The following is a 16,664-nucleotide window of genomic DNA, read 5'->3' on the forward strand; positions in this document are numbered from 1 at the left end:
CAGGCTCCAGATGCGCAGGCTCAGCGGCCATGGCTCACGGGCCCAGCCGCTACGTGGCATGTGGGATCTTCCCTGACTGGGGCACGAACCCGTGTCCCCTGCATCGGCAGGCAGTCTCTCAACCACTGCGCCACCAGGGAAGCCCAGAAGTGAGCTTCTTATAGGCAGTACATAAGATGGCTCTATAGAGACACATTATAATTAAAATGTCAAAAGTTAAAGACAAGAAGAGAATCTTAAAAGCTGTAAGAGGAAAACAACTTGTTACATACAAGGGAACTACTATAACACTATCAGCTGATTTTCAGCAGAAACTTTGCAGGCCAGAGGCAATGGCAAGATATATTCAAAGTGCTAAAAGAAAAAAACTGCCAACCAAGAATACTCTATGCCCAGAAAAGTTGTCCTCCAGAGTTGAAGGAGAAAGTTTTTCAGACAAGCAAAAGCTAAAGGAGTTCATCATCACTAAACCAGCACTACAAGAAATGTTAAAGGGACTTCTTTAAGTTGAAAGGAAAGGGCAATAATTAGTAACAGAAAAACATATGAAACTATAAATCTCAATGGTAAAGGTATATATATATGGTAAAATTTAGAATAATCGAATGTTGTAAAGGTGGTGGATTAATCACTTATAAAGCTAGCATGAAGGTTAAAAGACAAAAGCAGTAAAAATAACTATAACTACAATAATTAGTTAAGGGATACAGTAAAGTATGTAAAGATAAGGAGTAAAGTATGACAGGAAAAACAGAAAATGAAGTGGGGGGAGATTAAAAATGTAGACCTTTAGAACATAATGTAATCAACTTAAAATAGACTGTTATAAGTTGTTATATGTAAGCCTCATGGTAATCACAAAGCAAAACCCATGGTAGATATACAAAAGAGAAAGTAATCTATGCATACCACTAAAGAAAATTATCAAATCACAAAGGAAGAGAGCAAGAGAAGAAGAAAGGAACAGAGAAACTACAGCACAGTCAGAAAATAATTAACAAAATGGCAATGTGTGTGTGTGTGTATAATTACTTTAAATGGAAATGGACTAAATGCTCCAATCAAAATGCATAGAATGGCTGAAGATGTATTTTTAAGTAAAAACAAAAACAGGTTTCAGAGCAGGATAGGTAGATGCATAGCTGTATTTTTTTCCTCTCCAGAGAGAAAAGAAACACATGCACACATACACAAGTGTATACACATACACACATCTGTGTATAAATGTATAGAAAAATCTGGAAGGACACACAGTGCTTACTTTGGGTGGGACAGAGGAGTGTTATGGGTTGAATTGTGTCTCTCCCAAACTCATATGGAGTCCTAATCTCTTTCCTCAGGATGTGAACTTATTTGGGGATAGGTCTTTACAGAGATAATCAAGTTAAAATTAGCCATTAGAGTGGACCTTCATCCAGTATGACTGATATCCTTATAAACGGGAAATTTGGACACAGAGATACACAGAGAGAGAAGATGATGTGAACAGTCCTAGCAAACTAGTACAAGGAGACACACCTTTTTAAACTTCTGTGGTGTATGACATTTTTATGACTATGTATATTACTTTTATAATAATCAGAGCCCTCCCCCAAAACTGGGGAAAAAAAATAAGAGGGCAAGACACAATGAAAGGAAAAGGGTACAAGGCATGACTATCACATAACTGGCTTTATTCCTCCTTTATAAATTTACAGAGCCTGTCTCCTCCTACTCTCCACCCTCTACCCCACCTCCGCCCTAGCCCCAACACTGCCCTTTAGGGGGTCAGCTTGCCTGGAAGGAACCACTAACACAGGTGGCTGCTCTAGCTGAGGAGATGTTAGGACCCTGATTTGCAAGGTCACAACTGGTATCTGGTGGTGCAAGATGTCACCAGGGTCCTCTCCCTTCATTCTACCCATCTGGTTCGGGCCTAAACAAACAGACGAAGTGTGCTATTTCTAACCAGCTAACCCCACAAATCAGAAAGCCCAACAGGCCTGCAATCAGAGTGCCTGCAAGCAGCCGGCTAACTTCTACAAGCTCTGGCCCCTCGTTCACATGGATGGTACTGTGGCAGCCTGTTTGAAAGCCACGCTCAAATAACAAACCACCCTGAATCCCTGGGAAACAGAACTCTTGTGACAACACTTTGTCCCCTGGGAAGATCTCCTGATTTTCTGGGGGGCGCCCACCGTTAAGGGGGAGTGGTAACTAGCAACGGGAGTGCAGCAGGGAGAAACAGAGGCCCAGGAGATGAGGCCACCGACTCACACCCCAAAGGCCACAGAAGCGGGGCTGGAGGTTGAGGAAGGCGGCTCTGTAAGGCAGGTTGTGTGCACTGGCTCCTAAGGAATCAGCTAGCCCTGTGCCCTTCCGCAGCCTTTGAGGGCTGTGAAGGGATCTGGGAGGGCCAGCAACGAAGAAAAACCTAATTTAGAATTGCAGAGAGGTTCAGAAAAAGAAATCCCAACACACATATTTTGTAGGTCTACATACCCACAAAATATCCACAATGGCTTCAGCCTCCTGTACTTCAAAAGATGCTGTCCTTTCCAGTTCTTGGTGTTTCCTAGGCTCCCAGAATAGAGGAGGAATTGAGGAAGGAAGGAGCATTTTGAAGCACCTCCTGAGTATCGCACTGTTAACGATAGTGTGGATTGTAATCATTGAGCCTCATGACATGCTGAGGGTGGGTATTATCCCACTTGTTACACCCAGGGAAACTGAGGCTCAGAAGGGTGACATCACTTGCCCAAGGGCTAATGGCTAGTAACTATCTAATGACTAGTAACGTGTTTCTCTACCCCTGCTTCCTCACCTGTGAAGTGGAAATGAACCCTCTGCTCCGAAGAGGGTTGAAGGAGATGACGGATGTAGAGCCCAGCTCCTGAACACACAGGGCACCAGATGACAAATGAATCCTGTAGCAGCCCGGACTGGGCAAGGCTCTCCCTGGTGCCCACTTTTCAAGCCCACAAACAGGGAGCGGGTGGACAGAGCTATCAGTGAGGCCTGGCAAGGACCTGGGCTCTGCAGTCAGTCATCTGGTTTGGTCCTTGCCTCATGAGACCACAGGTTACCTTAGTTACTTACCCTTTCTAAGCCTCAGTTCCTCCACTTCAAATAGGGATGACAGGAGGGACGTGCCTTGGAGCGTGGCGTGAGGTCAGATCTTGGGCCCCCTGAAGCTCTGGACGTGCCTTCCAAGTTCTCTTTTTTTAAAAATCAGAGCCACTTATTCAGGAGTGTCATAATCAGTAAATGAATATATACTGTCTCTGCAAATATTATTTTTCTACTTCACCAATCCTCCTTCAGAGCAATCCCTCTATTTACCATCAAACTTCTTGAAAACATGTTTTACATTCGATGTTTTTATTGACTTCATGTTGACTCTTTACCCCCATTAACCTGGTTTGTGCCCCTCCCAGTCTAATGAAAGAGCTCTTATGAAGTTCTCTAATCATCTCTTAATTACCAATCTTCACGGCTTGTTTCTCTCCATTCACTTTCTAATTCCCAGCATCTCCTGTTGCTTTTCACCTTTGCCAGTGGTTTGGAAAAGTCACCCCTTTTGGCAAGAGTCAAGACTAAAATGAAGGGACCCCTCTGCACATCTCTTTTTAAGGCCCCTACTTGGTTCTCTAGAGAAGAAACTGAAATTTTCTTCTGTGACCCTTAAAGGGCTCCACACTTTATTTCCTTCAAGGGATTGTCACTGTAACATTTGAGTATCCAAAGATCCCATTTGGAACTGAAAGTGGGCCAAATATCACTAAAATCCAACCGCTCTGAGGAGACCAAGGATCTTGGAGTTTTAACAATTGTGTTCTGTGAGAAACTATCTTCCAAACTCCACACACACTCTCTTAAGGTTCAGCAGGAATCAGTGGGAAACAACCCGGAGGAAGCACAGCGGCTCCCTCTGTGGAGCATGCATGGGGGAAGCCAGGCCGAGGAAGAGGGGGGTGTTCCCTGGGCGGTGATACAGCATTCTTTTCACTTGAGGTATCTGAGCCCAAGGAGCTGCAGTCTCCCCCGGGGAATATGACATAACCAGAGGCGGGAAGGGCCTCAAAAACAGACCGGTGTCCACACATCCTCCTCGAAAGGAAACCCCTTCCCATCCTGTGTGCGAGAGCTCCCACGTCCGCAGAGGCTCGAGCGCCACCCTGTCTCCAGACAAACATCCCAAAGCCAGCGATCTGATAGGATGTGTTTATATTTACATGGTACATTTTAAAGCAATGGCTACATTGGCCATACATATTAGAAAACCATAAAAAAAAGTTAAGAACTAAAATGTACATCATACACTTGTATATATATTTTTTACACAGAGGTAAAAAGGCTTATTATAAAAAAATCAATACAACGGGGTTTTTAGTATATAGGTAAAGAATGAATTATGCTTCAGGCACTTTAATTTGTTAATGTGAGCAAATAGCTTGGTGGTTTTTTTTGGGGGGGTGGGGGGAGGTTCGGGGAAAGCTTCCAAACAAACTCTTTTGGTTAATGTTTTGTTACCACAGATACAAAAATAAAATCTGAATAATTTCTCTTAGGTGGTTGACATCAGTATGGCAAAGCTGACTGGGAAAGTACTACACACGGTTCGGCTGCAGTGTGGCAATTAGAGAGAGATGTATTTACATAAATGTCCCCATGGCTGTCCTTGTACCTTCTACACAAACCAAAAAGGATACGCAGGGTAAGAGTCACTAGCATTAACTCTTCAAAGGGGTGGAAAAGGACAAGGGGTAAAAGGAAGATAGAAACAGATAATGAATAAACAGGGCAAACAAAAGCGGCTGGGATAGGTGTATTCTTACTGAAATAAATAGGGACGCTTGAACTGAGGTCTAACAAAACATACATTAGTGTTGTGCTTTGTAGAGAGGAGACCTTGAGAAAGACCCTGAGAAAATGCCTCAGGACGGGGGAGAAGATGGTCTTTCGACAGCATTTGGAGGCTGGCTGAAGGTTTCTAGATGTTCTCCAGGCTGGGAAGTGGCTCTTTTCTTGCATCACCAGATTAACAGCTCTCTGCTCCTTTCCCAAACTGGAAGACCCAAACCAGTCACTTCGACAAACGAAAACGTCTACCAACAAACTCATAAACACACTGGGTATTTACATCGGTGATCTGATAAAGAAATGCAAAGGGCTCTCAGGTGAGCTGAAAACATTCCCAGGAAGGTAAGTGTGGCTAGCACTTTCCCAATATGATTGGCAGACTAGAAAAAAAAGTCCCTTTCCTTGGAGACTGATGTCCTGTGTGCAATTAGAAGGGATGGGGGGAGTGGGGAGAGAGGAATGAGGCCATGCACTCAGCTGGCAATAATCACAGGAAGATCATGGTGGGAAGAGCCAGCGCTGACAAGCCTGTCCCCTATGGTCTCCACGGCGTTCTGATTGTACTATGCTAGGTACAGGTAACCACTCTTCACTTTTCTTCTTTCTGCAATAACATTTGGCTATTCCTTGCAATACATTAGAAAAATACTCTTTTCCAGCTAATTAGAAGCCTCCTACGTGGCAAGGCGACAGACAGGTGGACCCAGCCTGCTGACCTAACCATCCGTGCACCCAAAGTGGCAAGTTTGGGTTTGCAGGAGAAAGACACTTAGGCATCGGAAGGGTTTTTACATATGGCCTTGTTTTTTCCCAAGTGTAAACGAAGGATTTGGTGACGTGAAATTGAGTCCAAAATGAAAACAAAAACACAAACCCATGAACAAAATGCAACCCACCACTCTTCAAATTGATGACATTTAAAATTTCCCCCAGTTAATAGAAAATAGCCACTGGGGGGGAAAAAAGCTCCCATAAGTTTTATTTACAACCTTTAGCGTTTCTCAACTGGACCGTGTTCAGGAGAACACTGGTTTGGTTTGAAGAGACTATTTGGTTTGCAAAACAATGAGCAAAATTTCTTACTTCATTAGCGGTTTCTTCTGATATTGCTAAATTTTTACAAGTGGCGGTGACCTAATTTTAAAAAGTTCTCCTTTAGGGGTAACCAGGGAGGCTCGGAGAAACCTGGAATCCCCTTTCTAGCCCTGGTCTGAGAGGATGCGATGCAGTTTAAAGAATTTTCCTGATTCTCGCAAGTTAATCTGAAGTTAAGGCTCAGTTCTCAGTCATTTTACGAGAGAATGTTTTGCATCAGTGAGTAACTGACCGACTTTTTTGGGGGGAGGGGTGTGGAGACAGAAGAAGATGATGATGGGCTCAAGGTAGAAACTGCAGCTTACATGGGAAGTTTGGCTTTAGAAAAGTTAAAGCGATCTCGTTTTGTGGTAGAAGTTTGTTAACTAGCTCACCTCCTACACATAATAACTGACTGCAGGTTAAAATACATCTGGCAGGGGTTCATCATTCTGACATTCCATTTCCACAGGAACCTGAGGAAGCAAACTCGTCAGCCACAGGCAAGCTCAACCAAGAGAAAGATGGTCTTCGGAGCTCCTGGAAAAACCAACGACAAAACCCACCAAAAAATCAGCAGTTCCCACTGAAGGCGCCTTGGAACTGGAAGAGGTGGGCAGGAAGGACATGAAATCGACACCTGTGTGATGAGACGGTTAGCTTGATTACAGATTAATAATACACGAGGGTCTAGGTGGCGGTTCCTTGCCTTAGAACACTGTGTGCGCACACGTGGGTGAGACTGATGCAGGGGTGCAGAGTCCACCAGGCAGGTTCCCCAGGCTGGAACGGCACCTTGGGTACCCAGGAGCGGGCAGAGATGAGAGGATGGAGGAGACAAGTCCCCTTGGGGCTGTGGATGGAGGGCGGTGGGGAGGGAAAACGAGTCACACAGCTGCTTTGTGCTTCCCGCCGCAGCACCTACACATCACTCCGCAGTGGTAGCAGGCCCGCAGGGGCAGGTAACAGCACATACAGGGGGCCAAGAAAGACAAGGCGATAAGGGCCATCCACCGGAGGCAAAACTTCTCGTCGCTAGTATCGCACGAGCACGGGTCTGTATAGTCCCCCTCGGGGTCTGACATACAGTGATAGAGCATGCTGTCCGCACACCACATACAGCTCACCCGGCGGATGCAAGTTCTCACGGAGTCGGGCGCGTCCTGACAGTGGCCCCTCCGGTTCTCCTCGTGGTTGAACATGTCGCGGCAGTACTCGCACCGAGAGCGCTCCCCGTCCTCTTTCCGCCGCCGGGACTTGCCCCGGGAGGGCTGGGTCTTGATCACGCTGCCTCCGCGCCCTTTAGGGTCCTCGCCGAGGCCAAAGTCTGAGGAGTCCACGTAGGGGTAGTTGTAGTCGTGCTTGGGGACCTCGCCCTTGGCGAAGCGCACGTAGGAGTCCGCGTCCTCCGAGGGGTCCAGGTATTTGCCCCTCACTGGCGCGTGCCGGTAATCCTCGTAGCCCGTCATCCAGATCTTCTCCCGGGGGTTGATGCGCACGATCTCCTCGTCGTCGTCCGGGAAGCTCACCTGGCGGTAGGGCCTTGGCATCGGCTGCCCCAGGAAAAAGGAGGCGTTACTTTATAGCAGTGGCAAAACAAACCTCCGATATGCATCTTTCACCTTGGCAAAGGCATTGCTTTAAGGAACTGACCCATCCTGTAATTACTGAACAGCTTGTGGGTCAAAGATGTATTTCAAATTGTGAGTCCCAATCCCTTCCTGGGTCAGGAAGTCAATTTAATGGGTGGAGACCAGCATTTCCCCCCCTTTCTGTTGCAGTATTACCATATATGGGGGGGAAGTATACACAGCGTAAGAGTAAAGTGAATTTTCAGAAGCTGGACATGCCCAGATCAGAAAGCAGAACTTGAGGCCTCCCTAGAATATCCTCAACCTCCCTTCTGTGACCCCCCACCCCTAAGGTAAGGAACAGTGACCCCTAAGGAACAGTGATTTCTAACAGCTTAGATTAGTTTCACCTGTTTTTGTACAGCATGCTCTCTTTTTTAAGACTGGTTTCTTTTTTGTTCAGAGAAACAGCAGAACACTGGAGTGCACTGCATATTACAAGGTAAGTGCCCTTGTTATCTTTGTGTACATAACATGTGCCTACTGGGCCATGATATAAAACGCATGTGTCACTGTGGGTCATGTGCAAAACAGCAAACTATGAGGCTCAGAAGTACCTTGTAATCTGGCTGGGAAGATAAGATGTTGAGATATGCAAAGGGTAAGAGTACAGGCTCCAGAGGCCAACTGTGTTTGAACCCTGCCAGGATCTCACAGGTGGTGAGCAGCAGAGCTGGAATCTGAGCCCGGGATGGCCCAACCCAGGGCCACACCCTCATCGCTGCAGGTTGTCCCGTTACAGTTTGCATCAGTGCCTTGTCCAGAGGAGCAGGTGCTGAATACATAGTTATTGAGTTGATGCAGGTAAGCCTGCCTTGCACAGGGCATCCCAGTTGTGGCAAACAATGAGATTTTCCACCTTCGACGCCCTTTGAGCATGAAGGCTTTTTTGTACGCGGGCCTCTCCCGCTGCAGAGCACAGGCTCCGGACACGCAGGCCCAGTGGCCATGACTCACGGGCCCAGCCGCTCCACGGCACGTGGGATCTTCCCAGACCAGGGCACGAACCCGTGTCCCCTGCATCGGCAGGCGGACTCTCAACCAACCACTGCACCACCAGGGAAGCCCCGAGCAAGAAGGCTTTTTAAGGGATGAGGAGCATGGCTCTGAGCAAACCCACTGGAGAGGAATTCGGACCATGAAATTTACCAGCAAGCTGCTAAGCCTCAGACTTGGTTTCCCTGACGATCAAACTGCATAGGGCTACTGAAAGAATGAAGAGAAAGAATCTGTGCGGTGTCAGCATAGGGCCGGTCACACAGGATGTGCTTGGTGCCTGTTGCCAATATTGTCATTATAATATTGTCCTAGAATTTATCACATGGTGATTAACTTTACTCATCACTTCCCACCAGACTGTGAGCTCTGTGAAGGCAAGGGCCACGTCTCACAGGCTCTGATTTGCCCTAATTCCTGCCAGATTCTTCATGTCAGAGTTTCCCCAACTTTGGAAAATCACAATCCTTCATTATTTCAAAACAAATCTTGGGAGCTGACACAGACTTTGCTAATAATTTATTTTGCAAAGTAAGGAGAATCAAAAAGTCAATTCCCATCTATTGCTCCCATAATGTGATTTTAAAAAAGAACTTTTAATGCCAAAAATATTAGGAAGCACACAGTAAAATGGATTTTGAAAAAAAGTCATACAAATCTACGTTATAAAACCTCAGTGGCTCGTGCTTTTTCTCTTTTCAAAGCAGACTGGTGGCCACATCACCCACGTGGGCACCAGTCCACACCCCACAGTTTGAGAACCTGCTCTGAAAAACGGCCGCTTGGTAAATATTTGTTGAATTACTGAATTCCAGCTACAGCTCCCCAAGCAAGCCTGGGCCTGCAGCCCGCGATGCCAGGGCGCTCAAGCCAAGTGTACAGTATTCTGTGGTCCCGATCGCAGTTCTGTGCTTTCACACAAAGCCGGGAGGCCCTTTGGACGCAGGAACGCATAGTGTTAGCGTATGCTAACGCACAGTATGCGAGCAGGAGGTAGCATAGTGCCCTGCGTGAGCGGAGACCTGCGTTTGCATCTTGTTCCAGCAGGGACTCTGTCTCCCTAAGCCTCGAGCGTCCCCATCTCTCAACTGGGGATGCGGAGGACCTGCTTGTGGGTGATTTGTGAGGATTAAAGGAGATAAAGCACGTGAAGGCTTGGCGAGGTGCCTGGCGCACAGAAGACTCTGCGTTGAGGGTGAGCCGCCCACCCCATGACCCCCCAGGAACGAGACCGCCGCTCACCTGTTCGAGGTGATAGTGGTCCGTGGGGTATGGGTCGTGGAGGTGGCCCAGGGTATAAATCCTCCGGTGCTCACAGGACGTGGGGGAGGAGACTGTGCGAGGAGGTTGTTCCCTCTTCTGTGACGAATTAGAAGAACTGTCCGTAGCTGTCTGCGTAGAAGGAGATAGCCGTGAGTTAATTAAAAAAACAAAACCCAAACCCGCACAAAAACCTAACACCATCTACGCACACTGGTGGCGTCTCGCTGGATTCCCCAGAATCTTGAGTTTATCCTGGCTATGGGAGGCCGGAGGACCCCTGAAGGGCCAGGTTGTTTAAACACGGCAGGCAGAGAAACCCAGCCACAGACTCTGGAAAGCTGGGTTTGTTTTCTCAAACTGTGGGAGCAGTGACCGGCTTTGGGGAAGGGCTCACAGCACCAGGCCTCCTGCTGGTGCGCTCCAGCTGGATCAAGAATGGTCACCTGTTTGTGGCCCTGGCTGCGAGGTCCTCGGGTAAGCAGAGGAGATGCAAACAAGCAAGAATCCAACCTATATGTTCTTTTGTGGGGCTAATCCCAGCCTGGGGACGTCTCAGAGGTGAAGGATACCTCAGGGGTATCATAGGTACTGGCTTTCCAGGAAGAAATTTTGTAATCTTCAGCTCGGAGGCAAGCCTGGGGGTCACCATCTCTGGAGAGGGAGGGCAGAGCTGTTTTCTCAGTAGAGGCGACGAGTTCAGATTGGAGCCTGCATGATGGCGTCTTAGGAAGGTGATCAGCTATCAGAATGGACTGTGGCTGTGGACAGAGCACAGGCCCTCTCGCCTCCCTGTATGCCCACCACCTGAGTGCTTCATGCCCCCCGGTGACCCCAGGTGATGGTCACTCGCTCCATCCCTGGGGCCCGGGAGTCACATGTTCATAAAGACTTCTGTCAAGTACAGCTGACCACTGCCTTTAAAACCAGGGCCCCTCAGAATGCTCACTACACCCCTACTTCCTTAGAGGGATGGACCCCACCCGCCCCCTTTTGTTTTCTTCGCAAATAAATGCAAAGATTTCCCTTGATATCTAGGTGTCCTATTTCTGGTAAATATCTAGGAACTCCTCCTTTGCTGTTGCTTCTCACTTTTATCTTCCCCTTATCGTATTTGCTTATTTATCTCCTTTTATTTTCCTATTTTTTTGTTCGTGTCATAGATCCTCCAAAGAGCAAGGTAAGGTTGAAACAAATAGACTTATAAAAGTTGTTCCCCCACCCCCATTTATAAAGTAATAAACGCTTAGAAAAATGGGAGTATAAGTATCCAGGAAAAAGAAAAGACACCCGTTATTTCCATTATGCAGCACAACTGACGTTAATTTTTAAAACCTGCTGGACACGTGCAGCATGCCTTGGGAAACCCAAGCCTCCTGGATTTTTCTTTGATTCTGTTTGGTTCATGTGATGCAGGGCTGATGCTGTTTCCAGTCCCACAACAATCCAGTGACTGATTCAGATATGGATCACCCACACAGTCCTCCCTGAGGCAGTACGGAGAGAGTTCTGATGGAGAGGTCAGAAAAGATGCTGTCTGTTTCTATCTCTGAAGTTAAGAGCTAAGGGTCCTGTAAGCCTGGAATCCTGGTGAGGCGGCAGGGAAAGAAACTGTATGAGGATGAAGTGAGGCAAAACCAAGGGAAGAAGGCCCCCGCAGACACCACTTGAGCTTCTACATCCAGCCAAGCCTGAATCCTGTCCACCCTAAGATGTCCCAAAGGTAAGAGCCAACTCCCTTTGATAATTTAACCCAGAATGCGTTGGGTTCGTCCCTTGGGTGCACTTTTCCCCAATTCCTTCTCTGTGGCAGCCTTCCACCTGCATCACATTCCTGGCCTCGCTCTCGCCTCACTCCTCTGCAGCAGGTGGAATGGAACAGGGTGTCCAGAGCCTGCTACTTCCCTCCTCTACCTCTTGGGAGCCACCCAACTGGCAAATTGCATGTGCTGGCAACCATTCTTGGGACTGTGCGGTCTACTTGGAGGTCGAGGGCCCACCCCACTGCGGGGAGGGTGTGGAGACCCAGCGCACGTGTGCCTGGTGGGGCAGGTCTGTCTAATCCTGGGGTCCATTCCTGGAATGTCCACTTCCCACAGGTGTACGCCAGCACTAACCTCATCAGTAAAGAAAGGGCTCCTATCTTTTCTTCTCAACTGGTTCAGAACTCAGACAGGAAAGAGTTGCTATTTACCCCTCAAATCCCAGCAACTGAAAGAGACCAGACTGATATACAAGAATTTTTACTTTCTTCCAAACTCTGGTCTGTCCTCCAAGTCTCACCCACCCTTTCCTTATGTCTTTGGAGATCCTGCCTCCCTCTTTTAACACACCGGTGGTTGTAAGTTGACAGCACGACAACGCAAACAACCCTTAACAGTCTCACATTATGTGAAGGCTTATGATGGGCCAGGCCCTGGCTACATGTGAACACCACTGCAGGCAAAATATTGTCTCCACATCACACACAGGAAAACAGAGACTCGGAGAAATTCGGGATCCTGCCGACCAGTGGCAGGCAACCACTGGCAGAGCTGGACAGAAATGCAGACCCTGCTCCCCAAGCACGGTGGGATCTCAACGCACCACATCACTGGCTTTGCAAACCCAGGAGGGCCCACGCCAGTGCCTGCTCTGTGTTAATCTTGGTGAGATGAATACGAGTACAACTATTCCAAGTAAGACAGTGTGCCCTGACTCATACAAACTCAGGAGAAAAAGGGATGGTGTCTCAGAATACAAAGGTTTCAAAATAAAATGGACAACCTGGAAGAAATGGACAAATTCTTAGAAATGCACAACCTGCCAAGACTGAATCAGGAAGAAATAGAAAATATGAACAGACGAATCACAAGCACTGAAATTGAAACTGTGATGAAATATCTTCCAACAAACAAAAGCCCAGGACCAGACTGCTTCACAGGCGAATTCTATCAAACATTTAGAGAAGAGCTAACACCCATCCTTCTCAAACTCTTCCAAAATATAGCAGAGGGAGGAACACTCCCAAACTCATTCTATGAGGCCACCATCACCCTGATACCAAAACCAGAAAAGTATGTCACAAATAAAGAAAACTACAGGCCAATATCATTGATGAACATAGATGCAAAAATCCTCAACAGAATACTAGCAAACAGAATCCAGCAGCACATTAAAAGGATCATATACCATGATCAAGTGGGGTTTATTCCAGGAATGCAAGGATTCTTCAATATACACAAATCAATCAACGTGATACACCATATTAAGAAATTGAAGGACAAAAACCATATGATCATCTCAATAGATGCAGAGAAAGCTTCTGACAAAATTCAACACCCATTTATGATAAAAACCCTGCAGAAAGTAGGCATACAGGGAACTTTCCTCAACATAATAAAGGCCATATATGACAAAGCCACAGCCAACATCGTCCTCAATGGTGAAAAACTGAAAGCATTTCCACTAAGATCAGGAACAAGACAAGGTTGCCCACTCTCACCACTCTTATTCAACATAGTTTTGGAAGTTTTAGCCACAGCAATCAGAGAAGAAAAGGAAATAAAAGGAATCCAAAACGGAAAAGAAGAAGTAAAGCTGTCACTGTTTGCAGATGACATGATACTATACATAGAGAATCCTAAAGATGCTACCAGAAAACTACTAGAGCTAAACAATGAATTTGGTAAAGTAGCAGGATACAAAATTAATGCACAGAACTCGCTGGCGTTCCTATACACTCATGATGAAAAATCTGAAAACACTCCCATCTACCATTGCAACAAAAAGAATAACATATCTAGGAATAAACCTACCTAAGGAGGCAAAAGACGTGTATGCAGAAAATTATAAGACACAGAAGAAAGAAATTAAAGATGATACAAATAGATGGAGATATACCATGTTCTTGGATTGGAAGAATCAACATTGTGAAAATGACTCTACTACCCAAAGCAATCTACAGATTCAATGCAATCCCTATCAAACTACCACTGGCATTTTTCACAGAACTAGAACAAAAAATTTCACAATTTGTATGGAAACACAAAAGACCCCAAATAGCCAAAGCAATCTTGAGAAAGAAAAACGGAGCTGAAGGAATCAGGCTCCCTGACTTCAGGCTATACTTAAAAGCTACAGTAATCAAGACAGTATGGTGCTGGCACAAAAACAGAAAGATAGATCAATGGAACAGGATAGAAAGCCCAGAGATAAACCCACGCACATATGGTCACCTTATCTTTGATAAAGGAGGCAAGAATGTACAGTGGAGAAAGGACAGCCTCTTCAATAAGTGGGGCTGGGAAAACTGTACAAGTACGTGTAAAAGTATGAGATTAGATCACTCCCTAACACCATACACAAAAAGAAGCTCAAAATGCATTAAAGACCTAAATGTAAGGCCAGAAACTATCAAACTCTTAGAGGAAAACATAGGCAGAACACTATGACAGAAATCACAGCAAGATCCTTTCTGACCCACCACCTAGAGTAATGGAAATAAAAACAAAAGTAAACAAATGGGACCTAATGAAACTTCAAAGCTTTTGCACAGCAAAGGAAAGCATAAAGAAGACCAAAAGACAACCCTCAGAATGGGAGAAAGTATTTGCAAATGAAGCAACTGACAAAGGATTAATCTCCAAAATTTACAAGCAGCTCATGCAGCTCAATAACAAAAAAACAAACAACCCAATCCAAAAACAGGCAGAAGACCTAAATAGACATTTCTCCAAAGAAGATATACAGACTGCCAACAAACCCATGAAAGAATGCTCAACATCATTAATCATTAGGGAAGTGCAAATCAAAACTACAATGAGATATCATCTCACACCAGTCAGAATGGCCATCATCAAAAAATCTAGAAACAATAAATGCTGGAGAGGGTGTGGAGAAAAGGGGACACTCTTGCACTGCTGGTGGGAATGTGAATTGGTTCAGCCACTGTGGAGAACAGTATGGAGGTTCCTTAAAAAACTACAAATAGAATTACCATATGACCCAGCAATCCCACTACTTGGCATATACCCTGAGAAAACCAAAATTCAAAAAGAGTCATGTACCAAAATGTTCATTGCAGCTCTATTTACAATAGCCAGGACATGGAAACAACCTAAGCGCCCATCATCGGATGAATGGATAAAGAAGATGTGGCACATATACACAATGGAATATTACTCAGCCTTAAAAAGAAATGAAATTGAGCTATTTGTAATGAGATGGATAGACCTAGAGTCTGTCATACAGAGTGAAGTAAGTCAGAAAGAAAAAGACAAATACCGTATGCTAACACATATATATGGAATTTAAGGGAAAAAAATGTCATGAAGAACCTAGGGGTAAGATAGGAATAAAGACGCAGACCTACTGGAGAACGGACTTGAGGGTATGGGAAGGGGGAGGGGTGAGTTTTGACAGGGCGAGAGAGAGTCATGGACATATACACACTAACAAACGTAGTAAGGTAGATAGCTGGGGGGAAGCAGCCGCAAGGCACAGGGATATTAGCTCGGTGCTTTGTGACAGCCTGGAAGGGTGGGATGGGGAGAGTGGGAGGGAGGGAGACGCAAGAGGGAAGACATATGGGAACATATGTATATGTATAGCTGATTCACTTTGTTATAAAGCAGAAAGTAACACACCATTGTAAAGCAATTATACCCCAATAAAGATGTTTAAAAAAAAAAAAAGAATGGCCATCATCAAAAAATCTAGAAACAATAAATGCTGCAGAGGGTGTGGAGAAAAGGGAACCCTCTTGCACTATTGGTGGGAATGTAAATTGATACAGCCACTGTGGAGAACAGTATGGAGGTTCCTTAAAAAACTACAAATAGAACTACCATATGACCCAGCAACCCCACTACCTGGCATATACCCTGAGAAAACCATAATTCAAAAAGAGTCATGTACCAAAATGTTCATTGCAGCTCTATTTACAATAGCCCGCAGATGGAAACAAGCTAAGTGTCCATCATCGGATGAGTGGATAAAGAAGATGTGGCACATATATACAATGGAATATTACTCAGCCATAAAAAGAAACGAAATTGAGCTATTTGTAATGAGGTGGATAGACCTAGAGTCTGTCATACAGAGTGAAGTCAGAAGGAGAGAGACAAATACCATATGCTAACACAAATATATGGAATTTAAGAAAAAAAATACTGTCATGAAGAACCTAGGGGTATGACAGGAATAAAGACTGTGTCCTACTAGACCTACTAGAGAATGGATTTGAGGATATGGGGAGGGGGAAGGGGAAGGTGTGACAAAGTGAGAGAGAGGCATGGACATATATACACTACCAAGCGTAAGGTAGATAGCTAGTGGGAAGCAGCCGCATAGCACAGGGAGATCAGCTCGGTGCTTTGTGACCGCCTGGAGGGGTGGGATAGGGAGGCTGGGAGGGAGGGAGACGCAAGAGGGAAGAGATATGGGAACATATGTATATGTATAACTGATTCACATTGTTATAAAGCAGAAAGTAACACACCATTGTAAAGCAATTATACTCCAATAAAGATGTTAAGAATACAAAGGTTTCTACAGATCTCAATAAATACTTTCTGAATCAGTAGATAAGGGCCCTTCAGAATGATTCACATCTCAAGGGTTAAACTCTTATCCAACACGCGTGTGCCAGGCACGTCTTAGGTTAGAAGCTACCCTCGTACTAAACACTGTAATACGCACTTGCCATTTAGTTCTTGGAAACTCAGTTAACACATCCCTCACCTGGTGTTAGTCACCTGAATCCACCCCGTTTTCTGTGACCTGTGTCCAGGTTAATGTAGGGAAAGTCATTCTGAGAAATGAGGCACACCCGGTATTTCCTAGTACTCCTCAGCCAATCAGACTCTCCCTTCTAATGCT

At 45.6% G+C, this 16,664-nt stretch overlaps 1 protein-coding gene across 1 annotated transcript in view; it reads right to left on the reverse strand.

Moving 5' to 3' along the window:
* Nucleotides 1-4,189: 4,189 nt before the first annotated feature.
* The window catches only part of SPRED2 (sprouty related EVH1 domain containing 2), a 123,914-nt gene continuing 111,439 nt past the window's right edge, over nt 4,190-16,664 (reverse strand). Inside the window, exons 5-6 of the mRNA XM_032653380.1 lie at nt 9,786-9,935; nt 4,190-7,469 (exon numbers count right to left, since the gene is read on the reverse strand). Coding sequence (XP_032509271.1) covers nt 6,804-7,469; nt 9,786-9,935 — 816 coding nt within the window. The 3' untranslated portion in view covers nt 4,190-6,803. The remainder of the gene's footprint in view (nt 7,470-9,785; nt 9,936-16,664) is intronic.

Source organism: Phocoena sinus, chromosome 13, assembly GCF_008692025.1.
Source record: "Phocoena sinus isolate mPhoSin1 chromosome 13, mPhoSin1.pri, whole genome shotgun sequence".
Classification (NCBI taxonomy): Eukaryota; Metazoa; Chordata; class Mammalia; order Artiodactyla; family Phocoenidae; genus Phocoena; species Phocoena sinus.